Raw genomic sequence first — 27,943 nt, 5'->3', positions numbered from 1 at the left:
GTATTGTCTAAAAGAAAATTAATTCACTGATTGACCCTTTATGATATTCAGTAATGTTGTTGAGTAAGAATTTTTTTAGTCGCTTTTAACATGTTAGTATGCTAAATGAATACAATTCCATAAATGAAGTGTGGTCTGATATTTCAATGCGATGGTAGACATGTAGCGCCTTAATAGTCACGAACATGTGCTTTAAAATTAACTTGATAAAGAAATCAGCCTCTAAGTTAAAATTAACTTTGAAAGACCGTAGAAATTGAAATCCTTAAGTCAGCTCATTTAAATCCATACTACAGCTTCTTGTTAATAGCCGATGTGACGATAAATTGTAACTCACTCACTCTTGTTAATAACAGTTAATAATTGCATCTTCAGTTGTGACCTTGAACATACTAGCAAAGTAGAATCCACGATAAAAGACGGATTCTCCTCTTCGAGGTTTCTTTCAAGGTGACTGATATTGGCAAATCCTTTGTGCTCGACTAGAGCAACATCCCGCATCTGAAACGTGGGGGAGGAGGGGGGGGGGTATTGACATATCGTCGACGGTCAGGCCCGTACTAAAGGATGGAAGCTAGAGACAAACTCCAGAATACCCATACAAGGGAACACTTCAGCCACAATGGGAATGTACACTTAAAACTGTTATAGCATCCAATATCCAATCATAACACTATTATATGTCTAGTGGTGCTTGGTAAGATCTATCGTTGAAATGAAATAGATTTACCACGTGAAGCTAAAGAGAATGGTAGTAAGCTGTCTGTGAACGTTGTTGTACCCTTGTCTATTGCATTATCCCGTGTGGCACCAATTACCAGGCAAATTAGCACCATTGAAAATCAAAAGCCAGGGACCTTTATCCCACCCCGCTTGTAATGGGTTCGGTTCCATCATGTCGACAGCGGTGGGCGAAAAGTTTAAGAGCAACATGATCTTCACATCATGATGAAGTTGACGCGGTTGGATCCGATGAATCTAATTTATTGTTAACAGAACATGTTAGACAGTAGTTACAGTGGATTTGGCAGATTCTGCGGCATAGAAAAACTCATTTATAATCATTTCATGACAAATAGTGTTTTCCACGCCTTATATTTCCAACAGTAAATTATCAGTATATTGCGCCCATAGATTGATGTGATGTTAGATTAATGTTTTATCGTCCTAAACCGTAGCTGTCTGGGAGTTTGTGTTATAGTCCAGTCTTCATGATCGGCGGCAGCAACGGCGTAAAGTGACTGGGACCGTTGTCGGCGTCGAAACTGCAATGAAAGTAAATTTTAATGGCACTGTAGCATTTTATAAGTACGGACTCCAGAGATTTCTTCAGCTGATTCACCATGTACAACTCATCATTGATAGCACTTCAAATGTTTTATATAACAAGAACACCGTTTCCCTTGACTTCAGGAGTTTCTACTAAACACAACTCCTATTGTACGGTGCCGCCTATACCACGAGCCAGCGTTTATGAATGACTATCAAATGGTAATGATACCAGACCAGATCGATATAAGCGCATCCTGTCTCACTGATGATACAAACACATGCAAGGTCAAGTAAATTGTTAGTCTCAGAAACAAGGGAACGTATGATACAGGGAAGGCACTGGATGAGCCAGGTTTTGTAACATTGATCAAACAAAAGTTTGAGAAAGAGTCGTGTGACGTTTGCATCATGTCCACATCGTGTCTAACACATGCAAAGGCAAGGCAATTGTCCACCTGAAACAGATGGTACAAGTCAGAATATTACATTTTTGTCTGTGGAAAAAGAAAAAATATGACCCTGAATGCTGAAACCCTGACCAAAGTTTGGAACATTTTGAACAAAGTTCAAGTCATTTAAAGCGTTTTGGAAATCTTTAAAGGTTGATGCTGTAATGTACGTTGTGAAGTATAAGCACCAAAGGCTGGAGTTTCTGGTTATTGCGGGACATAAACTCAACTTTGTATAAGTTGTGCCAAATTCTTTTCTTTCATAAATATATGATGTTGAAATCAATACAATCAATGTGTAGTTTTTCTCTTTTTACTAAAGAAATACAGTTCGCTCTACTCCCATGTATAGTGTAATAAAGTACATTGTTTCTGGCAATGCGTTCAGTTCACAACACTTTAACATGTAACTACAAAATCAAGTTCGACAAAGACAGGGGTTTTGATCAACTGATGGCCATCATAACGTTACACAATAGGCTTTCGTTATACAACTACCTACAAATCTATCCCATTGTCTCGATGAATTCGTTTCGCCGAAGCTAACACTAGATGACGCACAAACTAGGTATTTCATATTGGCACCGGAGACATGATTGCCTTGCAAATCTGACAAGTTAAAGGGACGTTATTAAATGGTGTTTGAATGGTAGAAAACGTTTTGACTTACAATTGTGTATGAAATGAGAATTACTTGACAAGTAACATGTCCCAGATTTGACAGATATCACATTCGGCATGGCGAGAAAATTTGCTTGACGACTTGTATCAGGAAACCTTACAAACTGATTCATTTTTCACACAGAATGTCTCCGATCATATGCTGTTGAGTGGACCGTGTGATTATGTTGCAGCTATTCGCGGCTGTATGAGATAATTCTCCCTCATGTATTTGAAACAAGAACTTCCAAACGGAAATTGACTGAAGCCATCCACATCAAACGACACTGCCCCCTGATCAACAGAGATCAAGGTTATTTCATTCCCTAACCATATGACGAACTCATCCACCAACCTTAACTGCTTGTGTAACTTGTATAAACATGTCCAACCTCTCCTGCTCTGTACATCCCACTGGCTTCTAAATGTCACCCATTGTCACTGGCTTCTAATGTAATCTATTGTCACTGGCTTCTAATGTAATCTATTGTCACTGGCTTCTAATGTAATCTATTGTCACTGGCTTCTACATGTAATCCCTTGTCATCACATTGTTATTCTACTTCCCTTTTAACTTCTTGTTAATTGGGCGGTGGGGTAGCCTAGTGGTTAAAGCGTTGGCTCGTCACACCGAAGGCCCGGGTTCGAATCCCCACATGGGTACAATGTGTGAAGCCCATTTCTGGTGTCCCCGCCGTGATGTTGCTGGAACATTGCTAAAAGCGGCGTAAAACCATATTCAGTCAGTCAGTCAGTAAAGACCTTGATCCAGCTACCTCTGAGCCTTATTATTCTCGCTTCGTGTCCGCTTCATGTACAGGTCTTTAGCGAGAAAACGTTTATACATCAAGTGTCAATTGTCAGTCAGTCTTGTTTATTATTTTACTGTATATATACATCAACCTTTTTTAATCTGACTCATACTTGCTTGACAACGATGCAAGAATCTGTATCGAAACGTCGCATCATCCGAATAAAGAACTTTTTCATCCATAAAGTTTTGTCTTCATCTGATTCTCCAGCTTCTAAACATGCCACTCACAGAAGAACGCCATTCGACGTAGTGGTTGCAGTGCGATATACTGTTACGTAGTTAGTGTTTGTTCTATTCAGAGAAAGTTAATGCCTTAAAATAACCAGTCTCCATTACTATCTGAATTTCGTAGTGTCCCATGTATTTAGATTTAAAAAGTCATTTGTGATGAACAAATATGTCAGAGATTATCAAATCGCAATTTATTTAAAAATGCTTCAATGCAAGAAATGTCACCACAACCACCATGCATATAATTGTCCATTACTATAGGCCTTTCGAGAATAAAAATGAATCTGAATCTAAATCTGAGGCGGATTCCACTGAGCGTCAAGGCAAAATAGCAGTTAAAATTACATCGCCGAAAACAAAGACACTTTTACCTTTATCTTTGGTGGAAGAATGCCTTTCCAGTTACTCCTGAGCTCACCTACACCATGATCACAGTGGCGATATACGCTAGTTTTAGAACAAGAAGAAAGTCGTAGTATAAGGAAAAGGTACCATAATACACGTCATGTTCATAAATAGAAAGCGACGAACTATTCTGTTATGTCATCATAAAACGCCAATGCCAGAAAGTAACCAGTCTCGATTATCCATAGGAGAAGATTCCCCTTTGCGTAAAAGGTAACATTGAAATGAATTTAATGTATTTCAATGCAGAATTAGTTACGAACCCGGACGCTCAGGTAAAGTTCGTTTGTCGGTTCAACATAGTTTGTTGAACGAATTTCGATAGCATCCTCATCCTAAACTAAACTTGAGAGAAAACATGTATTGGGATGGTTATAGGTTCTTAATAGTACAACTGTCTTGTGAAATATAAGGGTGCACATAGACCGGTAGGCCAGCTTACCCAAACATCAGGCTGATGTGATGATGTAGGTATTCTGCAATCCTGATGTGATGATGTAGGTATTCTGCAATCCTGATGTGATGATGTAGGTATTCTGCAATCCTGATGTGACGATGGAGGTGTTCTGCAATCCTGATGTGACGATGTTGGTGTTCTACAATCCTCATGTGATGATGTAGGTGTTCTGCAATCCTCATGTGACGATGTAGGTGTTCTACAATCCTCATGTGATGATGTAGGTGTTCTGCAATCCTCATGTGACGATGTAGGTGTTCTACAATCCTCATGTGATGATGTAGGTGTTCTGCAATCCTCATGTGATGATGTAGGTGTTCTGCAATCCTGATGTGACGATGTAGGTGTTCTACAATCTTGATGTGATGATGTAGGTGTTCTGCAATCCTCATGTGACGATGTAGGTGTTCTGAAATCCTGATGTGACGATGGAGGTGTTATGCAATCCTGATGTGATGATGTAGGTGTTCTGCAATCCTGATGTGATGATGTAGGTGTTCTGCAATCCTGATGTGATGATGTAGGTGTTCTGCAATCCTGATGTGATGATGTAGGTGTTCTGCAATCCTGATGTGACGATGTTGGTGTTCCGCAATCCTGGTGTGATGATGTAGGTGTTCTGCAATCCTGATGTGACGATGTAAGTGTTCTTCAATCCTGATGTGACGATGTTGGTGTTCCGCAATCCTGATGTGACGATGTAAGTGTTCTTCAATCCTGATGTGACGATGTTGGTGTTCCGCAATCCTGGTGTGATGATGTAGGTGTTCTGCAATCCTGATGTGATAATGTAGGTGTTCTGCAATCCTCATGTGACGATGTAAGTGTTCTTCAATCCTGATGTGACGATGTAGGTGTTCTGCAATCCTCATGTGACGATGTAGGTGTTCTGCAATCCTGATGTGATAATGTAGGTGTTCTGCAATCCTGATGTGATGATGTAGGTGTTCTGCAATCCTGATGTGATGATGTAGGTATTCTGCAATCCTGATGTGATAATGTAGGTGTTCTACAATCCTGATGTGACGATGTAGGTGTTCTGCAATCCTGATGTGACGATGTAGGTGTTCTACAATCCTGATGTGATAATGTAGGTGTTCTGCAATCCTGATGTGATGATGTAGGTGTTCTACAATCCTGATGTGATAATGTAGGTGTTCTACAATCCTGATGTGACGATGTAGGTGTTCTGCAATCCTGATGTGATAATGTAGGTGTTCTGCAATCCTGATGTGATAATGTAGGTGTTCTGCAATCCTGATGTGATGATGTAGGTGTTCTACAATCCTCATGTGATGATGTAGGTGTTCTACAATCCTGATGTGACGATGTAGGTGTTCTGCAATCCTGATGTGATGATGTAGGTGTTCTACAATCCTCATGTGATGATGTAGGTGTTCTACAATCCTGATGTGACGATGTAGGTGTTCTACAATCCTGATGTGACGATGTAGGTGTTCTGCAATCCTGATGTGACGATGTAGGTATTCTGCAATCCTCATGTGATGATGTAGGTGTTCTACAATCCTGATGTGATAATGTAGGTGTTCTACAATCCTGATGTGACGATGTAGGTGTTCTACAATCCTGATGTGATAATGTAGGTGTTCTACAATCCTGATGTGATAATGTAGGTGTTCTACAATCCTGATGTGATAATGTAGGTGTTCTACAATCCTGATGTGATGATGTAGGTGTTCTACAATCCTGATGTGACGATGTAGGTGTTCTACAATCCTGATGTGATAATGTAGGTGTTCTACAATCCTGATGTGATAATGTAGGTGTTCTGCAATCCTGATGTGATGATGTAGGTGTTCTACAATCCTGATGTGATAATGTAGGTGTTCTGCAATCCTGATGTGACGATGTAGGTGTTCTACAATCCTGATGTGATAATGTAGGTGTTCTACAATCCTGATGTGATAATGTAGGTGTTCTACAATCCTGATGTGATGATGTAGGTGTTCTACAATCCTCATGTGATGATGTAGGTGTTCTGCAATCCTGATGTGATAATGTAGGTGTTCTACAATCCTCATGTGATGATGTAGGTGTTCTACAATCCTCATGTGATGATGTAGGTGTTCTGCAATCCTGATGTGATGATGTAGGTGTTCTACAATCCTCATGTGATGATGTAGGTGTTCTACAATCCTGGTGTGATAATGTAGGTGTTCTGCAATCCTGATGTGATGATGTAGGTGTTCTGCAATCCTGATGTGACGATGTAGGTGTTCTACAATCCTGATGTGACGATGTAGGTGTTCTGCAATCCTGATGTGATGATGTAGGTGTTCTGCAATCCTGATGTGATGATGTAGGTGTTCTGCAATCCTGATGTGATGATGTAGGTGTTCTACAATCCTCATGTGATGATGTAGGTGTTCTACAATCCTGATGTGATGATGTAGGTGTTCTGCAATCCTGATGTGATGATGTAGGTGTTCTACAATCCTCATGTGATGATGTAGGTGTTCTACAATCCTGGTGTGATAATGTAGGTGTTCTGCAATCCTGATGTGATGATGTAGGTGTTCTGCAATCCTGATGTGACGATGTAGGTGTTCTGCAATCCTGATGTGACGATGTAGGTGTTCTGCAATCCTGATGTGATGATGTAGGTGTTCTGCAATCCTGATGTGATGATGTAGGTGTTCTGCAATCCTGATGTGATGATGTAGGTGTTCTACAATCCTGATGTGACGATGTAGGTGTTCTGCAATCCTGATGTGATGATGTAGGTGTTCTGCAATCCTGATGTGACGATGTAGGTGTTCTGCAATCCTGATGTGATGATGTAGGTGTTCTACAATCCTGATGTGACGATGTAGGTGTTCTGCAATCCTGATGTGATAATGTAGGTGTTCTACAATCCTGATGTGATGATGTAGGTGTTCTACAATCCTGATGTGATGATGTAGGTGTTCTACAATCCTGATGTGATGATGTAGGTGTTCTGCAATCCTGATGTGATGATGTAGGTGTTCTGCAATCCTGATGTGACGATGTAGGTGTTCTACAATCCTGATGTGACGATGTAGGTGTTCTGCAATCCTGATGTGACGATGTAGGTATTCTGCAATCCTCATGTGATGATGTAGGTGTTCTACAATCCTGGTGTGATGATGTAGGTGTTCTGCAATCCTGATGTGACGATGTAGGTGTTCTACAATCCTCATGTGATGATGTAGGTGTTCTGCAATCCTGATGTGACGATGTAGGTGTTCTGCAATCCTGATGTGACGATGTAGGTGTTCTACAATCCTGATGTGACGATGTAGGTGTTCTACAATCCTCATGTGACGATGTAGGTGTTCTGCAATCCTCATGTGACGATGTAGGTGTTCTGCAATCAGAAGCTGTTTGATCAGGGTTTCATTGATGGCCCCAGAAAAGGTTTCAGAATTGTTGATGGAACAAGACATTTCCAAATTTGAGGCATCCAAAAATGATTCCTGATGCATTTCCCAACTCTGTCCTGTACTAATGGGCACCGTTGACTCTCAGATGCAGCTTGACTAAGTCACAACGGCAAAAAGTTTTAAAAGTTTCATGGTCGACACGTGAAAATGATTTCCAAATTTGATGCATCAGACGACTCGTACCATGTGTTCCCGTGGGTTATTTTTAGGCCAACAATTGTTTTGCCAGTGCGTATGTTTATGACGGCTGCCACCGGTTTGGCAGGATACGCTCACTTTTTCGTGAGCACTTGGAAACATCACCGTTTGATATTTATAAACACCTGCTTATATATATGATATTCTGGAATTACTTGGACTTCATTGTTGTGTACATTTCTATTGGTGGGTTGTACCCGGATTGTACTCATCATAAGCTCACTCATGACTCACTCACTCACTCACTCACTCACTCACTGTCCCATGGCAGGCGAACTGTTGTTAGTAATCAGGCAACAATCACTTACTTCTATGAAAGTTGTATGGGTGTCGGGTGGTAATGGCAGAGCAGGTGATCCTCCCCATTTCGTGAACACCTGCTGGATTCACTCATTCTCAGTCGCCTATTCATATAATTCAATATGTTTTGCCTTTTACATCCGATGTAATATGGTTCGATGGACAATCGAGTATGGTTATTTCCTCGTGCTGACGTTTATATTTTGATTGCAGAAATGTTTTTTGGTGGTTTGTATTTAAAAAATTTGCTTCCGTTATTGTTCCGTTATGTAGGGCAGACCACTTACTGATGCATATTGTGGTACGACAAATGGTGGAGACACTTACAACAAACTACGTTGACAAAAATATTAATAATAATGACATTTATACTGCGCCGTCTCCACGCCATGAAGCTATTCTCAAAGCGCATTAACACGTTATTAACCCAAATAACCCAGCTGCCTGTTAGGCGCTAGAAGGTTATAGTCACATGGTTTTCCCATTTCTGCTAGGTGAACAGAGGCTATGTTGAACAAACTGACTTGACTCAGGTGAGACCACGTGTATCACATGTGCTTAGTTGTGGGGCAGGACAGAAGTCCAAGAAACTCTCAGGAGTCAAGCTGCCAAACACGGTCACCCATCCAAGTCCTCTCCGCGCTCAACGCTGTTTAACTTCAACTGATTTGTGACCTGAACTGTGTGCACAGGACCACCCACCACCATAATAACTAACGCTTATAACGAACTGTTGGAGCTATTTTGGTCACGACCACATGCTATGTATTTTTGTCGAAATGCTTATAACGAACTATGGCTATAACGAACTAAAGTAATACCCCTTTGAATTCGGTATAACCGTAGTTTATGGCATGACCTAGAATCCCTTTATCCCTCAATTAGTCGATTCCTACGACCAGTATCCAAGTGTTGGGGACACATTAACCCTTGGTCCCCTCAGGTTAGAGTGAGTGAGTTTGGTTTCACGCCGCTTTTACCAATATTCCAGCAATATCACGGCGGGGGACACCAGAAATGGGTTTCACACATTGTACCCATGTGGGGAATCGAACCCGGGTCTTCGGCGTGACGAGCCAACGCTTTAACAACCAGGTTACCCCACCAACCCGACAGGTTAGAGTGAGTGAGTTTAGTTTTACGCCGCTTTTAGCAATATTCCAGCTATATCACGGCGGGGGACACCAGAAATGGGTTTCACACATTGTGCCCATGTGGGGAATCGAACTCGGGTCTTCGGCGTGACGAGCCAACGCTTTAACCATTAGGCTACCCCACCGCCCCGACAGGTTGGAGTGAGTGAGTGAGTGAGTTTAGTTTTACGCCGCTTTTAGCAATATTCCAGCAATATCACGGCGGGGGACACCAGAAATGGGTTTCACACATTGTACCCATGTGGGGAATCGAACCCGGGTCTTCGGCGTGACGAGCCAACGCTTTAACCACTACGCTACCCTACCGGCCCCGACAGGTTAGAGAACAAGGAAGTTTCAACTGTTGTCTTTCCTAGCAAGATCGCCGCTCCTTGCTCTCCAGTCTAACTATGTATCATATAACCCTACCCTTCATATAAATACGTATTATAAAGCCGTAATGATACCCCTCAGTCTCGCAGTCTGTAACCACGAGGCTGTTTTGTTGTATAATTATGAATCGATAACTAATGGTCAGTCAATTTTGTCCTTATGTCCATTATGTGTTTAGTCAACTGAAGCATGTCTCAATCTCTTAAGTTCTTTGTGCAACTATTATCAGGCAATATGACTCATAAATCGATCAAACGATGAATGATCCGTCCTAGTATACGACTTGGGGTATGCTGGCAGGAAATGTTGGAGATTGTGTATGGAAATATCTATATTGCGTCGTAAGGCGTTGTGCAGAGTTGCGGCCCTTTGTCGTGTCAGGATTTAGTGACATTGGGTTCGCATCTCAAAATCACTCTAATTATTATCCTTGATTTGTCAACAATTGACACTTGATGTATAAACGTTTTCTCGCGAAAGACCTGTACATGAAGCGGTCACGAAGCGAGCATAATAAGGCTCAGAGGTAGCTGGATCAAGGTCTTTACTGACTGACTGACTGAATATGGTTTTACGCCGCGTTTGGCAATCTTCCAGCAATATCACGGCGGGGGACCCCAGAAACGGTCTTCACACATTGTACCCACAAGGTCTTTACAATGTTAAAGGCTTCAGACTGACTGGCTGAGTTTAGTTTTACGCCGCTTTTAGCAATATTCCAGCAATATCACGGCGGGGGACACCAGAAATGGGCTTCACACATTGTGCCCATGTGGGGAATCGAACCCGGGTCTTCGTCGTGACAAGCCAACGCTTTAACCACTAGGCTACCCCACCACCCCTAAAGGCTTCAGAAAAGGTTACAAACGTTTAGTTTTAGCCCAGTGGTTGAAGCGTTCGCTCTTCACACCGAAGACCTGGGTTTGATTCTCCATATATGTACAATGTGTGAAGCTCGTTTCTGGAGTTCCCCGCCGTCATATTGCTAGAATATTGCTAAAAGCGGCGTAAAACCATACTCACTCACTCCTGTCCCGCAACTTCATCTTCTGCGACTTGTTTGTTTATTAAGCTTCCAAGGCATGCTTGATGTTTGTCTTCACTTGTCAATCTCACAGTCCGTTTTTTCTCATTTGCCTCATTTCTTGGACCACCATGTTTGTGAAGGGTTACTGTCAATTACTGCTCAATCAGCACTTATAATTCATCGTATTTTCACATGTTTACCAACTAACGAGTTTTTTTATAACACAGGGTGCTTCATTACTGGCACAAGATGTGTAACATACGCTGCCGTTCTATATGTATGTTGATCCATGAACATCCGGGTTAGAACTGGTCTTCAGCAACTCATGCTTGTCGTGGTGACAAACGGGAGCTGGTCAGTTTGTTTTGTACATGACGGTGGTCTGTAAATAATTGAGATTGAGTGTTGACCAGACAATCCAGTGATTGACATCATGAGCATCGATCTACGCATTTGGGATGTGTCAACCAAGTCAGCGAGCCTGACCACCCGATCCCGTTAGTCGCCTCTTACGACAAGTATGAGTTGCTGAAGATCAATTCTAACTCGGATCTTCGCGGGTAGTGTGGTGGTCAGGCTCGCTGACCTTATACATCGTATCCATTGCGTTGATCAATGCTCATGATATCAATCACATGCTTGTGTGGTCCAGATTCTTTTATTTACAGACAACCGTATCAGCTGGGATATTGCTGAGTGCGGCGTTCAGCAACAAACAGCTGTATATTTTATGCAGCTGCAATACTTTACAGTAAAAAGATCATTCTGACCCTTCTTGTTAATTTCCCAAGCAATTTCCGGACGTCACATTCTATTTACTCTCGATCTCTTCAACACAAGACGAAAGTTTTATCACCTCCTCTGGTTGACAGATGATATGGAAGTCTCTATCATTTATTCATTTGGCATATCGCTTTACTCGACTCCTTCAGCACCCATGATACTCTTGAGCTTCTTAATAAGAGATTCAATAGATGGCGACGTCGCATCTGGCAACAATGACGACAATATCGCTGCGACGACTTCACTTCAGCCATGTCACGACCCCATTGCTAAACCTCGACAGAGAATCGACACATAAAAGTAACTGGCGTACAGCTGAGATATATTAATCAAACATCGGTTTGATACACGTAGCGTCAATTAATAACAGAATTGTGTCAATAATAACCCGCCGGCATATATCTATGGATGGTGAATTAATGTCAATAGATCATACTCACTAATGACAAAGAAATCTTATATGGTCAATATCACTCAGCTAGGACCGTATCGCGTTGCTTTGACAGTTCTGTAATAGGAGCCTGCCATTAAACCGTCAACGATACGTACGTTAATATAATGCAATATGTCAGCACGGTACCATGGGTTTCACCAAAGTGGTAAGCGTCTGAGACCGGCATCTCTTTTGGCTTCCCTCCGACATTATGTCGACACTCCGTGATGTAACTGGAACACTGTCCTGTCTACACCCACCTCACACACTCACTCACTCATGCGGTTCAGATAATAATGGGGGCGGTGGGGTAGCGTAGTGGTTAAAGCTTTGCCTCGTCACGCCGAAGACCCGGGTTCGAATCCCCACATGGGTACAATGAGTTAAGCCCATTTCTGGTGTCCCCCCACCGTGATATTGCTGGAATATTGCTAAAAGCGGCGTAAAACTAAACTCAGTCAGTCAGTCAGATAATAATGCCTCATTGGTACAATGTGTTAAGTCCATTTCTGGTGTCCCCCGCCGTGATATTGCTGGAATATTGCTAAAAGCGGCGTAGAACCAAACTCACTCACTCACTCAGGTAATAATGTCTTGCTGCGTCCTTTCAAATACAACCTTATTGCTCCAACATGACGAGAAAATTGTGTTCTGGTATTTCAAATGATGAGGGAATGTGGGGGTTGTTCCACAGAAAGGGTCGAGTAAAGTGGGGGTTGTTCCACAGAAAGGGTCGAGTAATGTGGGGGTTGTTCCACAGAAAGGGCCGAGTAAAGTGGGGGTTGTTCCACAGAAAGGGCCGAGTAATGTGTGGGTGGTTCCACAGAAAGGGCCGAGTAATGTGTGGGTTGTTCCACAGAAAGGGCCGAGTAAAGTGGGGGTTGTTCCACAGAAAGGGCCGAGTAATGTGTGGGTGGTTCCACAGAAAGGGCCGAGTAAAGTGTGGGTGGTTCCACAGAAAGGGTCGAGTAAAGTGGGTTGTTCCACAGAAAGGGTCGAGTAATGTGTGGGGTTGTTCCACAGAAAGGGTCGAGTAATGTGTGGGTTGTTCCACAGAAAGGGCCGAGTAATGTGTGGGTGGTTCCACAGAAAGGGTCGAGTAATGTGTAATGTCCACAGAAAGGGTCGTGTGGGTTGTTCCACAGAAAGGCCGAGTAATGTGTGGGTTGTTCCACAGAAAGGGCCGAGTAAAGTGTGGGTGGTTCCACAGAAAGGGCCGAGTAATGTGTGGGTTGTTCCACAGAAAGGGCCGAGTAAAGTGTGGGTTGTTCCACAGAAAGGGCCGAGTAATGTGTGGGTTGTTCCACAGAAAGGGTCGAGTAATGTGTGGGTGGTTCCACAGAAAGGGCCGAGTAAAGTGGGGTTGTTCCACAGAAAGGGCCGAGTAATGTGTGGGTGGTTCCACAGAAAGGGCCGAGTAATGTGGGGTTGTTCCACAGAAAGGGCCGAGTAAAGTGGGGTTGTTCCACAGAAAGAAAGGTGCCGAGGTCGATAATGTGTGGGTGGTTCCACAGAAAGGGGTCGAGTAATGTGTGGTGGTTCCACAGAAAGGGCCGAGTAAAGTGGGGGTTGTTCCACAGAAAGGGCCGAGTAATGTGTGGGTGGTTCCACAGAAAGGGCCGAGTAATGTGTGGGTGGTTCCACAGAAAGGGCCGAGTAAATGTGTGGGTTGTTCCACAGAAAGGGCCGAGAGTAATGTGGGTGGTTCCACAGAAAGGGCCGAGTAATGTGTGGGTTGTTCCACAGAAAGGGCCGAGTAAAGTGTGGGTTGTTCCACCCGAGTAAAGTGTGGGTTGTTCCACAGAAAGGGCCGAGTAAAGTGTGGGTTGTTGAAGTAATGGTGGGTGGTTCCACAGAAAGGGCCGAGGAATGTGTGGGTGGTTCCACAGAAAGGGCCGTGTAATGTGTGGGTTGTTCCACAGAAAGGGCCGAGGAATGTGTGGGTTGTTCCACAGAAAGGGCCGTGCAATGTGTGGGTTGTTCCACAGAAAGGGCCCATTAATGTGTGGGTGGTTCCACAGAGTGAAGTGTGGGTGGACTACGGCGTGGACATAGTAACAAGTGGGTGGTCCTGGACACAGCCATTACTTGCCATCAACCACCAATGTTGACGCAACAGACATAAAACCTCGGGCATAAATACAGACTACGTTTTCAAACCTCATTCAACGGATCAGATGTCTTAAAGTTTCGAGATCGACGGATCGATAAGAAACCTGCAAAGCATGTGTAAGCAGATCTAATCTTTCTTTAATGAGAAAAGAATACCAAACATCAACGCTAGGGTATAATCAGACCCGGTTATCTGCCGAAACATATTCCACTGGGCGGAAACGGCAAATTGCGGTGAAATTAGATGAATATTTCGCTGGAAATCTGTGATGACATCAATTTAAGTGTTCGTAAAACAAATAAGTATTTCCCGCCCTGCCAGTAGCACCCGCCGATTAAACGTAAGCCAGTGTTACTCAAACATCATTCATCGCTAAGATGTTTAAACACAACTAGTACACCTGTCAAATTAAGTGCACTTTCACTTGCTAAGATTTTACTATAGTATATAGGCTAAACACGCTGAAGACCTGGGTTCGATTCCCCACTTGGGTACAATGTGTGGCACCCATTTCTGGTGTCACCTGCCTTGATATTGCTGGGATATTGCTAAAAACAGCGTAAAACCAAACTTACTCATTCACCCCCTAAGTAAACGCGTTGACACCTTTTCAAGCGATTGAGGTAAGGTGAATATTCTCCTCAGTATTAAAAGTATTGACAACTGATATCACGTGTGTGTTCCCTGACTTTTCAAAAGTGTTGACGGGGCGGTGGGGTAGCCTAGTGGTTAAAGCATTGGCTCGTCACACCGAAGACCCGGGTTCGAATCCCCACATGGGTACAATGTGTGAAGCCCATTTCTGGTGTCCCCCGCCGTGATGTTGCTGGAATATTGCTAAAAGCGGCGTAAAACCAAACTCAGTCAGTCAGTCAGTCAGTCAAAAGTGTTGACACTTTTTCAAGCACGTGTTATTGGTGAATATTCGCCTTGGTATTAAAACATGTTGACGTTTGTTTCTTTTTTGCAACTTATAAAACTTACATATTATTGATTGAAATTCCCTTTTAGACATTTGATGTAATGTATATAGTCCGCCCAATAAGAAACGTATTGACATTATTTTAGTCAATTGTAATAACCTGCATCTTCTCTCATCATTTGGGGCGGTGGGGTAGCCTAGTGGTTAAAGCGTTCGCTCGTCACGCCGAAGACCCGGGTTCGATTCCCCACATGGTTACAATGTGTGAAACCCATGTGTGGTGTCCCAGGCCGTGATATTGCTGTAATGTGGCTAAAAGCGGTGTAAAACTAAACTCACTAATTCCCTCCTCGTCATTTCAGTGTGTTAGTAACTTCCCCACAATATTCAAACTCATCGCGGATAAAAAAATGTTGATGTGGCGTTTTGCAATAATTATTCACACGCTTACCCGCTTAATCAGTATTGTGAATTATAAACACTCTTGATGGCATTTGATATAAGTTGCATATTCTCGTCAATATACAAAAGTATTGACGCAAGGTAGGGTAAGCAATATATGTCACAATGTTCAAACGTATGAAGTCACTATAGAGTCAATAATATAACATGCATTCTGACTTCAAATTACAAAAGTATTAACGCAGGGTACCGCTATTCATAAACCGCAGACCATTTTCTCAATTTACAAAAGTATTCACGCAATATCAAGAAAATGATATGATGTTGATTTCACTAAATATCCCAAAGTATTGATTGAATCAAAAACCAAGCTTTCAGTGTTGCACGGCTGACAGATGATTGACGGTACACCATGGGATGAAAGTCGATGCCTTTGTCAAAGTAATCTCGATTCTAAGAAAACCAGTTTAGATTGGCATATTCCATTCCAAAGAGTGTCAACTTTGGTTGCCTGACATCCACAATCTTTTTGCGTTTGATTATTGGAATAATAAATAAGTAAAGATCCATTGTTGCTGCGATCAAATCGTTCTATTGTTTTGTCATGGTTTCATTGCCCTGGTTTATGTTGTTCCGTAAATTACATGATTTTATTTGTAACCTTGGAATGGTGACAACAGTCAAAGGCTGTTGAAATCGATTTTCAGCGGATGCAGAGATACAACTGATGTAATATTTTATATATTTTAGAGAAGATTAAAAAATTCAAACAGGATACGAACTAACGATTTCCAAGAGAGTGGCTTGTCAAGTGGCATCATGATGCTTGATAGATTTCCGCGATTTTAAACATATTTTCAAGTGTGATATTTCTGGAGTCGGATGTGGTTGAAGGACAGTTTTGTTCAAGAAGAACCAATATGTTTATCCTACTTTGAATATGGGTTAAAAATAGACGGTATCGTGGGAGTTTCAAGCACAATGTAAATAGTAGTGTAATATATGCATTATGAAATACAAATATAAACATACGTTTACCATCATGAAGCAAGCAACTTCAACATGAAATAAAAGAATCGACTTCTTTACCTTGAGAGAGAGATGAAAGGTGGGCAGAGAAGAGAAGAAGAGTGAGAGAGGAGAGAGGACAGGGAGAGAGGGGAGGGGAGAGAGGGAGGGAGGGAGAGAGAGGACAGGGAGAGGGAGAGTGAAGAGAGAGGGACAGTGAGGAGAGAGGAGAGGGACAGGGAGAGGGGGAGGGGAGAGAGGGGAGGGGAGAGGAGAGAGGGAGAGAGGGCAGGGGAGAGGGAGAGTGAGAGAGAGGACAGTGAGAGAGAGAGGAGAGGAGGAGAGGAGAGGAGAGAGAAGAGGAGAGGGAGAGGAGAGAGAGAGAGAGGACAGAGGAGAGAGAGAGAGGAGAGAGAGAGAGGGACAGGGGAGCAGTGAAGAGAGAGGAGAGGGAGAGAGAGAGAGGAGAGAGAGGGGAGGAGGGAGAGTGAGGAGAGAGAAACGAAAGAGAGGAGGATGTAGAGAGAGGGAGAGACAGAGAGGGAGAGAGAGAAGGAGAGAGGACAGAGAGAGAGTAGAGAGAGAGAAGGAGAGAGGGGAAGAGGGCAGAGAGATAATATTCTTTATTCCTCCATAGGCGAGTACAATAACACGGACAGGCAGAAAATGTACATTAAGTAAAGAGATATTTAAAAAGGAGAATACATTAGAGTTATTGGAACAGCAACGGTTCAGATGAGTTTGGATTTAAATCACTTTAAATACTCACTCACTCGATTCCAAGAATTCTTGGTTTGTCAGTACCATGATTTCGTTCACGTCGAAAACCGGAACCATATTTGACGTTTGTGATGTAATTGAAACACTATCCAAGGTGGTACTGAAACGAACTCAGTCACTTGGGGAAAGAGGCTACCCACGAAACTGGTTATCTGTTGGTTATTCTGCTCCCCTCCTAATTGACATGATCGGGAAACAGTCACTTTAACCAGTCGGACTTATACAGTATGGTTTTACAAAAACTAGAAGTCATTAAAAATTATCTTTACCGTGCGTATCTTGAAAATATTGTTCCTTTTTCGTCTCGGTATTTAGCTCTCCTCTTAAAGAAACCGAAATATCAACCACGTGATAATTGATAATGTTGTATTTAACGGTGTAAGGTTTGATTATGTAATACTTAAAAATTTAGCTGCTTATTTATACAATAAAACATGGACTCTATTAACCGCTTCGTGTTATGAAACGTTCACCAGTTCATGTTTTCGCTACATAAATAGCTACTTCGGTCTTCACAATAATGCTACAAAAACGTTTGTGTGTGTTGGAGCTGTTAACCGACTATATTTATCGGCACGTGCATGACGTTATTAACAAGATATTTTGACGGTGCCATTCTTGCGGAACGTTCCAGGCGATTAACCAAAGCTGCGTTCACACAAACTCGCTTTCAGTATGAATCGACGGACATCCACATCACTGTCGAGTAGCTTATGGTAGGAAATCGTGTTCTGAGAACAAAGTGGTAGCACAATATATCATAATTATATTTTCCTTTTCAGATAAATGTCTGTTCGTTAATATTACGTCTCGTATTACGTTTCTTGGCAACGTTGCGTCTTGCTTATGGCACCATCCATTAACTCTGCATTTCCTTCGCGAAGAGCCTTGTCACAGCGTGAGATAAACACGTCGAGGTGGATTCCGCATCTTTCCATCGACAACTATCTGCGCATCATTTCCTTCAGTAAACATTTGCATTTTTGTCAATTTTATGTTTACCTTATCGTAAAAAGGGCGATTTCAAAGTTACAAAGCCATTAGTTAAATATAGAATCATATTTGCGCCTTCTATTTTGAGTTTTGTGGTTTCATCTTTTTGGCATTTCGAAACGACATATTATATACACTGGCTTTAGACATTGACTTTCACATGTTTTCAGTGGAGTGAGTGAGTTTGGTTTTACGCCGCTTTTAGCAATATTCCAGCAATATCACAGCGAGGTCACCAGAAATGGGCTTCAGACATTGTACCCATGTGGGGAATCGAACCCAGATCTTCAACCATTTGGCTACCTCGAGCTCACCGCCCCTGTTTTCAGTAGAAAGACCTGAGAACCACAATAAAGTATGATATCAAGGATACACGAATGTGAGAGCTAATATAAATCTTGGGTTAGAAGGCTACAGTATTCCTATAGTGTACAGGTTTGCAATACGAAACAAACTGGGTCTGACATACCTGTCAACAGTTTTCATGAACTGCGGATTCTTTTCATCATCGGGAAGGTCATCGATGAAAACAGTGTCTCATTAAGTCAAAACGTTGTTGACTTCTACTTTCTTGTGGTTTTCACCCTGAACATTTTTAATTTTGTTGGTTACTTTTTTTCGCTTATCTTTTTTTTTTTCACAGTATTAAAGAAATCTCAACTGATTTGCAATAGAAAGTAGACCGAGTTTGTTGTCGATAATTGAAAATTGAAAAAAACTGTTGTTAAATTTGCTTAAATTGGTTTTTTAACCATCATCCTCGGTTTATAAAAAGATAATATCCAGCTGGTTGGTTTTGCACAATTTTAACTGGTTTAATGTAGAATGGGGTAGAGTATTGCCACTGCATGACCCCTACAGTGTTGTAAATGTAAATGTGTGTCTAAAAGTACAAAAATTTTGAATTTCAGAGATCATCATTAGTTATGCATTAATCGAAAAATATTATCAATTTTAGTAGTTTTAATTTGAAATACATTTTATGAAAAAGGAACCAAACCGATTTATTTTAGTGCTGTCTAAGCGCTAGTAAAGTTGTTTTAATATTTAGTTTGGGTAATCTTCTATCGTCAACTGATTTTTTAAACTGAATATCAAACATATGAGGGGTGGTGGGGTAGCCTAGTAGTTAAAGCGTCCCTCGTCACGCCGAAGACCCGGGTTCGATTCCCCACATGGGTACAATGTGTGAAGCCCATTTCTGGTGTCTCCTGCCGTGATATTGCTGGAATGTTTCTGAAAGCGGCGTATAAACTAAACTCACTCACTCACTCACTCACTCACTCACTCACTCACTCACTCACTCACTCACTCACTCACTCACTCACTCACTCACTCACTCACTCACTCACTCATCACTCACTCACTCACTCACTCACTCACTCACTCACTCACTCACTCACTCACTCACTCACTCACTCACTCACTCACTCACTCACTCACTCACTCACTCACTCACTCACTCACTCACTCACTCACTCACTCACTCACTCACTCCAACATATGAAATCAACAGAAAGGTATAGTCTCATTTGCTTGTTAGCACACAGCCATGCAACTGTTCCCAACTCTTCCCACTTCAACATTTAACTTCAAAGAGTTGCTACTAAATTGCCCAATTAAACACTTGATGTATTACGATAGTTCTGATGTCAGATGGAATTTCTCATTAAGCAGAGTTATATTGTTTATATTAGCAATTGTTCAAACAAGAGGCATCACTTTTAAAGTCCCTCTTGGAATTCAGAAAGAGACATATTTTCATTATCAAGATCTTTTACAAATGCTAAACGGAATGTTTTAATTAAATTTGCCAAAGTAGATCTGCCGATACCACTTAAGTATCACATTGGCTCATCTGAAAGATAATCTCTTATTCTTAATGGTTCTTTGAAAGTTTACGTCAGAACTTAACTGATCCTGCCATGCAAATATATTAAAGAAAATTAACACCACTGTCTCCTCTATCATTTTATTGGATGTATTTTAATTAAACTCACTTTAGATTGTTTAAAATACATTTGATATATCTTGACTTGGATAGCTGTTTAGATGTTCTGATATCAGAACAATTTTCTTCCCTCTAATTTGGTAGTAATTGTGTGGTGGTTCATGTCAGAACAACCTATTTGTACTTCGAGCGTGGGACCATAGATCATTTCTCCTCTCGAAATGGACGTTGAATTTCCCCTGTAATTACCTGTAGAACTCAAAGTGTTTTCGGTACTGATAGTACAGGAACCTAGCATTAGCAGCTCTTAGTTACGAAGCATCTACATCTCCAAGGCATCGGCGTGAGTAGGTGTTCAATATGACGTTCAGTATCCTCGCTAGCCTAGATCAATCAGTCATCAAATGTGAAATGTGGTACCTTTTGTTAAAATATATACAAAGGCGCGTGTCATATCATAGAGTTGATTGTCCAAAAGGTCAACAATGCATGGAAATGTTTCAGTTTTCAATGCATGTGACAAGTTCTGACGATTTTTTATTAGTGAATGTATACAAGATGTAGCATTTACAAGAAGCTTGCGTAAGGCGTAGACCTTGGTCTCTGATGCTACTAAATCCCATCAAAGAAAACCCTGAAGATAAGCGAATTACGGTTTATCTCACGTGGGTTCTCACTGCCACCGATACGATGAGATGTGCGGATGCAACTTTGATGTACACGAGATTTAGCCTATGTTATGTCCACTCAAAGCGGAGATTGCTAGATAATTGACGAGATCCGCTGCATGCAGTTTATACCAGCTTCGCGTCTTTGAGCTCAAAAGGTCATGCTTCCTTCCCCTCCGGCATCGTCCTTCTGTGTTTCCTTGCAATGGTGTCTGGGTTGACGAGAACGTTGCTGTGTCACTTACAGAGCCTGGTGAGCAAATATATACACCTATATATTTGCTTCAAATATCGTTAATCCTCACATACAAGTCCTTCAGTCGTTAAATGGCCTTTTAATTTCACTGAAAATATGCCGTCTCTATTATTGTTGCCGATCACAAAGTATGCTAATTACAAGAAGGATTGTATCATCTGATGGATTTTGTGAGCGAGCAAGGTCTGACACCCATTTGATTCTTTTTTTCATTTGTGTTTTGTCAACTTAAGGTGAACTCAAACCGGTGGCTAAGGAAGGTAACCCTACAAATGTTGTAAAAGCTTAGATTACTGGACAACATGTCTAAAACCATCCTCGATAATCTCCAGGGTATATATTACGATCACTCTCCACTATACCCTGGATGCATCCACGGCTTGGCCCGATGATTTTATTACCTCCATTGGCTGGCTTTTTATCCAATCAGGTGTCTACGCTGGGAAGTTGAGCGAACCAATCACAACTCATTTTCTAATATGGCAACACAATTGATGCAGCGGGTACTCTGAAAGAAGTGGAAGGAGTTCTTTTATATATTTTTATCAGATTTGTCTGTATTATTTCTGCAAACAAACCTTCGCGACTGCGACCGCTATCTTTGTTGACACTGGCAAGCTCGGATGTAACGGCGGCTTAGCTGATTGGCTACTGTGAGAATGCGGAGCCAGCAAAGGGAGGTAATGTAATTATCGGGCCAAGCCGTGGATGCATCCAGGGTATAGTGGAGAGTGATCGTAATATATACCCTGGAGATTATCGAGGATGGTCTAAAACTAGCTATTAAAAGTACGGACTTAAACAAATCACTCAGACATCACGATAAGAACAGCTATCATGATTGGCAGGGTTGCGTTCAGTGTATATACAGTTTAGTAGCTTTAAAAACCGCTATTCGTGCGTAAAACTGAAAGAGGTTTACACTTACGCACCTTACACCCTACTGACATACGGCATGTATATAGCCTGTTCACCTGTTATGAAATAAATATATACCACAACTCACAACCACTTACCTCTTTAATGCCTTATTTATCGCTGACAGTTCACTAAACGCAGTTACCGAGGTACGACTGCCATGATAACGTGTTACAGTCGCAAAATAGACATTATACGAGTGTGAACATTCCGCGGAACATTTCTCGAATTCCGCAATACGTTTGTGAAATTTCTGCAATACGTCTGTGGAGTTTCTGCACTTCGATTGCGGAATATCCGCAATATAGTTGTGGACTTTCCTAGGTACCTTTGTGGAAATTTCCGCATTACGTCTGTGGAGTTTCTGCACTTCGATTGCGGAATATCCGCAATATAGTTGTGGAATTTCCTAGGTACATTTGTGGAATTTCCGCAATACGATTGCTGAATTTCCGCGTTTGGTTTGCGGAATTTCCGTCACGTACCAGGCTACCATAGCAGAAATGGGTAAATACGTGCGAGAAATCCTCCCGTGTAATTGCCCCAGAAGAGGTCCCCGAAAGCTTTTAATTACCCAAAAGCTTCAGAAAATCCACACACTGGGTACGACCGGTTCCTAGTTGATTACACCAATGTGCGACTTTTCGTCTATGTATTGTCACTGTCACCCGCTCACTCACCGTGAAGTCCCTCACTACCTAGCCTGTGTCACAGGCCATGAACTGCATCATTTTCTCTTCCGTTTAGCTCTTTCTGCAAATCGAAATGAAGCCCTAACTAAGTCTAGATTTGTCCCGCGTCGGAATCTCCCATCTCACTGGGGCTCCTTTCAATTTAAATGGAATTGTTATTTTCTATCAAAATCATATGTTATCATAGACTAAGTGTGAATGTACTCATCGCCTTTAAAACAGAGATAAGGGTGGTAGTTAGCCTAATGACTAAAGTGTCCTCTCGTCACGTTTGATTTCCGCGTGCGTGCGTGCGGGCGTGCGGGCGTGCGGGCGTGTTGGAGGGGGGAGGGTGTATGAAGCCCACTTCTGTTGTCCCCCGCCGTAATATTGTTGGGCTATTGCAAAAAGCGGCGTAAAACCATACTCACTCACTCACTCACTCAAACAGACACTCACTCACTCAAATAGAGATACGTTCAGCGCGTGTATTCTGAATTCCTAAGAAAATATGGTAAGAAGGTAATCAAACTCATGTCTAGAATGAGTTGTCAAGTTTAAATTGCCTCCTAATTAAATTCATAATTGTTATCGACTCCTTTTCTTCTTGTTTCTAGTTGTTGTTTGTAGCTATAACTTTTATATTTTTAAAAGATAACTTTCTGAGACTAAGAGTCAGTCTACGCAAGATGCTGTGTGAACGATCTAGTACCTGGGACGTATCTCAATTTTCCATATAGCTGGAATACTGCTGAGTGCGGCGTAAAGTTAGATTCACTCACTTTAAGGAGGCCCTGGGGTGGGGCATGGAGAGGTCCCCGTGGTTCTCGGACGCTGGTTGGTAATCTCTTTGGGGAACTGAGTGAGTGAGTGACTATGGCTTAACGCCGCTTTTAGCAATATTCCAGCACCAGAAATGGACTTAACACATTGTACCCATGTGGCATTATTATCTGACTGACTGGCTGAGTTTAGTTTTACACCGCTTTGAGCATTATTCCAGCAATATCACGGCTGGGAACACCAGAAATGGGCTTAACACATTGTACCCATGAGGCATTATTATCTGACTGACTGACTGAGTTTAGTTTTACGCCGCTTTTAGCAATATTCCAGCAATATCACGGCGGGGGACACCAGAAATGGGCTTCACACATTGTACCCATGTGGGGAATCGAACTCGGGTCTTCGGCGTGACGAGCGAACGCTTGAACCACTAGGCTACCCCACCGCCCCCTTTGGGGAACTGGGTGTGTACAGTTACAAAGTGTGCGATTATCGCTGGAAATACCCACTTTCGTTCCTGACACCACTAGATCTGATGTTTCAAGAAGTGGGAACTCGGAGGGGATACCAATATATACTGAGGAAAACAAATAAGGGAACACCACTTCATCAGTGTCCCTTTAATTTATTTTCAGATTGTCACCCACAGTGCTATACAAGGCATGTGAAGAAACACGGAAAAGAATATAGGAACGCTCGTGCTTACATGTGTTCCCTAATTTGTTTCCCTCAGTATATATTTGGACATTGCATGGCAGGGTATGGCTGGGGATGTATGTAGCTAGGACGTTTTGAGAAAAAAACAGCTTTGCTTCATACTTTTAAAAAAGACATTTCCACTGACCCTTCTGTTATAAGAAATTGGGGGTGGGGGGGGGATAAAATTATCCTTTTTCTAACGAAATTTCCATTTTCTTATCAATGGCTTGCTCGTGATGAGATCGAAAGGGTGTGGGTTAAAGAAAATATAGTGATTTAAGTGATATATCTTTTCCATTATTCCGTTTTATCACCAAAAAGTTAAAGATTATATGTGTCAGGATTCAAGATGTATTCTTGACTTTTTCTATTTATTATGAAGATGATTGGTGGCCAAAGGGGAACCCATGTTATAATAAAGGTGTCATTTAAACAGTGCTTTGTTATCATATTGTCAAATTAGTTTCGCTAAGGACTGCGGCCGATGTCATTGAGGTATAATGTTCCCCTGTGTACTGTAGCTAAAATGGCAATTAATGGAGCCGAGGGCATTCAACTCAGTGACACAGTTTATATTTGGGCTTAAAGAAACAATAGATTATCTAAATATCCAACTTTAATCACTTGGCAACACGCACTTCACTAAAACCACAACGTTGTAGTTATTTTATCAGAAAAGGCCAAACCTGCATTGATTCTTTACTGAAAACACCAGTTGTCGCTAAACACCGCTTGCATGATCTGCACTTGCAGTGGAGGTCTGTGAGTTATTTGATAGATGTTTTGTTCAAATTTGAATCAGCCTTGAGTCGGCTTCTGAAATCGACAAACACGCCTGTTCATATGGTTGATCAACCCAGTGAGTACTGCAAAACGTTTGAGGTTTTGTATTGCCTTAGCGTTCAAAGAATGCAAATAATTAGTGAAACAATTGGTGGTTGCATTGCTTTTCTTGAAAGCACGAAATGGTTAAATGACGATGTCTGATGTTGTTTCATATGTTAATATTTTTGGTATGTCGCTTGTCACATGGCCCAATCATCAAAGGAGAAGCACTTCTCTGGGGGCGTGGGTTCGAATCCACGATTTGGTCTGGTTATGTTTCAAGGTCTGTCAGCAACATACCAAACTGTGCAATACTTCGGACCTTTCTCACGCGTTAAGTTGACTCGATGCGATACTGCTGAAAAACGATGCAACCATGCGCACGTGCTCGCGCACGCACACGCACAAGAACACGCACACGCAAGTCAAAATGTTAAATTTTGGTAAATCAGATGACTGTAATTAATAACGAATGAGTTATATTGCAAGCCGTTTCGTTCCTTCTACATGTGTGTTCAAGCAATATCACGGCAGGGGACTCCAGAAAAGGCCTAAAATGTATAAACCAAAATGATTATATTTGTTGCTCCCGAATTACTGTCGGGTACCCATTGTCAAAACATCCAATGGCTGAGATACCCTGACAGGAGATTCTGGTTGAAGTATTTAACATTTTTATCAGTTCATACTTAAGAATGTTATCAGAAATTGCCAGTCAGGGTCCCGATTCACAAAGCGTTCGTAACTTTACGGCCTGTCGTAACTCAATAGTTTATCATAGGCTTGCGAATGTCGTAGCGCTACGTACGTTGTGTGGATCGGGACCCAGGCCTTTGGAGTTATGTAACGGTAATGCGTAACACACTGGAGACCCGGCGTGTCGCTTCATTATCTCAAACAAACAGCTGATGACCACCTCATGCAAAGAAGACGTCAGTTCAGGTGTTAGTTTAATGGGTCGTAATGACGATCAAAGACAAGCATCGTCTTCACCAAAGTTCAGTTTTCTATCAAACAATTACTTTAAAAAGCGGAACCAATTGAGACAATTAAAATCGTTCAACTTCATCACCTTAACATTGATCCATCACTTCGCAGCAACCGACACATTACAGAGTGTTGAAAATAGAACTATCCCATTGTTCTCTTTAGTAAACCTGACACATTTATGTTTGCTTACTGAAGTACATGCCCGAAGTGTTAATAGTCAAACACATGCCTGATGAAGAGTTCCATTTAAGTAACAGATTTACTTTTTTAGTCCAAAGATGTAGTGGATACAATCAATTTGAGATTAACATTACAAGAAGCAACGCCCCTGAGTCATTGGAGAGTGTCAAGCTGATTCAAGGAAAACTGCATGTGCAACACCTCACTCCCAGGGGACAGTAGAGGGTGGTTCTGGATTTTTTTCTGGGAGCACCGCCTCACTACAAGGTGTTCCTGGTCTGGTTCTAACAGCAACACCTCACTAAGGGTGTTCCAAGATTTGGTCAAGGTGCACAATCTCGCGGCATAGTGTTCCAAAACATGGACAAGGTGCAACACCTCACTGAAGATGTTCCAAAACATGGCCAAGGTGCAACACCTCACTCAGGGTGTTCCAAAACATGGACAAGGTGCAAACCTCAAACCTCACTGAGGATGTTACAAAACTTGGTCAAAGTGCAACACCTCACGACATGGTATTCCAAGATATGGTCCAGGGACTAGATTTTCGAAGCTCTCTTAGCGCTAAGATAGTCGTAAGTGCCATACATTAACATTTACTTACGACTATCTTAGCGCTAAGAGAGCTTCGAAAATCTAGGCCCTGATGTCAGGCCCCACAACAAGAGTCCCGTACTATAACACAGATCGCTCGACCATACCCTTGAAAGTTACTTGTACAATGATACAAATGTGAAATATGTACTTTTCTCTTATGACCTCTTCCAGTGTGGCTTCTAAGGTTTGTGCGTGCGGTCAGATAACGGAAACAAATCGCAATTACAACTCTAGTAAGTAGTTTCCGGGATCCTTCCGCACAGGTAATTTCAGACCCCGGTAGTCTTCTGAAAACACGATTATCTTACAAATTATTTTACAAACGTACCGTAGACGCTTCCACGATGTTGTAGCATTTCTCAACACTTGATATTCCATTACGAGCTGAGTGCTTTTCAACACACTAACATATCTTTCTTTTTTTAATTTCAGTTTCATCGCCATTCGGTATCCCCTGAGAGCAAAGTATGTCTGCACCATTACGCATGCGCGACTGGTCGCCGTGCTAGTATGGGTGTTTTCCTTCGTCTTCGCTGTTCCTATCATATTTGGCAGGGTGAGTAACATACATACTTTCTTCTGTTATTGTGTATGTCGCTGGCTGGGCTGTTGAAGACACGACAAAAAGGAAAAGGGATTGTCCTACTTTTCGAGTACATTTGTGTCGTCAAATCCGGATAGCATCTTATCCCACTGGCGATTTAGTGCTACGACAATCGTTAGGGCATCATTTTATTTATATGTGTTTCATGTAGCCAACAAATTCTGAACATGGGTTGGTTGGTCGGTCGGGAAAAAAAAACTAAAAAAAAATTAATAAAGACAAAATTATCCGCATAATGTCCTTGATTCTCATTTATTGTTAATCTTATTACAATTTCTTGCGTTCTTTGGACTTGTGGCAGCGACTGAGTAAAACATTTTAGATAGGTAAACTTTTTATATGACGAGGCGGTACGTTTAGGTTCGAGTCGGCGGTGTTGAAATGAAAAAAATCTTGGGGGGGGGGGGGGGGGGGTTGTCGGCAATAAAATTAGTAGGGTCGGTCGGGCGATGAGAAACACAAGAAATTAAAATGCCGCCCTTATAGAAACCGCAGACTAACATCTAGTCTCTGAAATGAACATATTGTACAGATAACAAGGTTTCTAAATTATGTTAATAAAATGTAATATAAAGGAGCCCAGACACTTTCTTCATTTCT

The 27,943-nt window shown here is 41.9% G+C and overlaps 1 protein-coding gene across 1 annotated transcript in view; it reads left to right on the top strand.

Annotated features, from left to right (window-relative positions):
• LOC124253730 (trissin receptor-like) overlaps positions 1-27,943 on the top strand; it is a 122,618-nt gene that overhangs the window by 54,644 nt on the left and 40,031 nt on the right. Inside the window, exon 4 of the mRNA XM_046687550.1 lies at positions 27,172-27,295. Within this exon, the coding sequence (XP_046543506.1) occupies positions 27,172-27,295 (124 nt within the window). The remainder of the gene's footprint in view (positions 1-27,171; positions 27,296-27,943) is intronic.

The sequence above is a fragment of the Haliotis rubra genome, unplaced genomic scaffold, assembly GCF_003918875.1.
Source record: "Haliotis rubra isolate DU_JTF1 unplaced genomic scaffold, ASM391887v1 Scf55, whole genome shotgun sequence".
Lineage (NCBI taxonomy): Eukaryota > Metazoa > Mollusca > Gastropoda > Lepetellida > Haliotidae > Haliotis > Haliotis rubra.
Note: the sequence above shows the minus strand (reverse complement) of the source record. Positions and strands in the feature narration are given on the sequence as shown.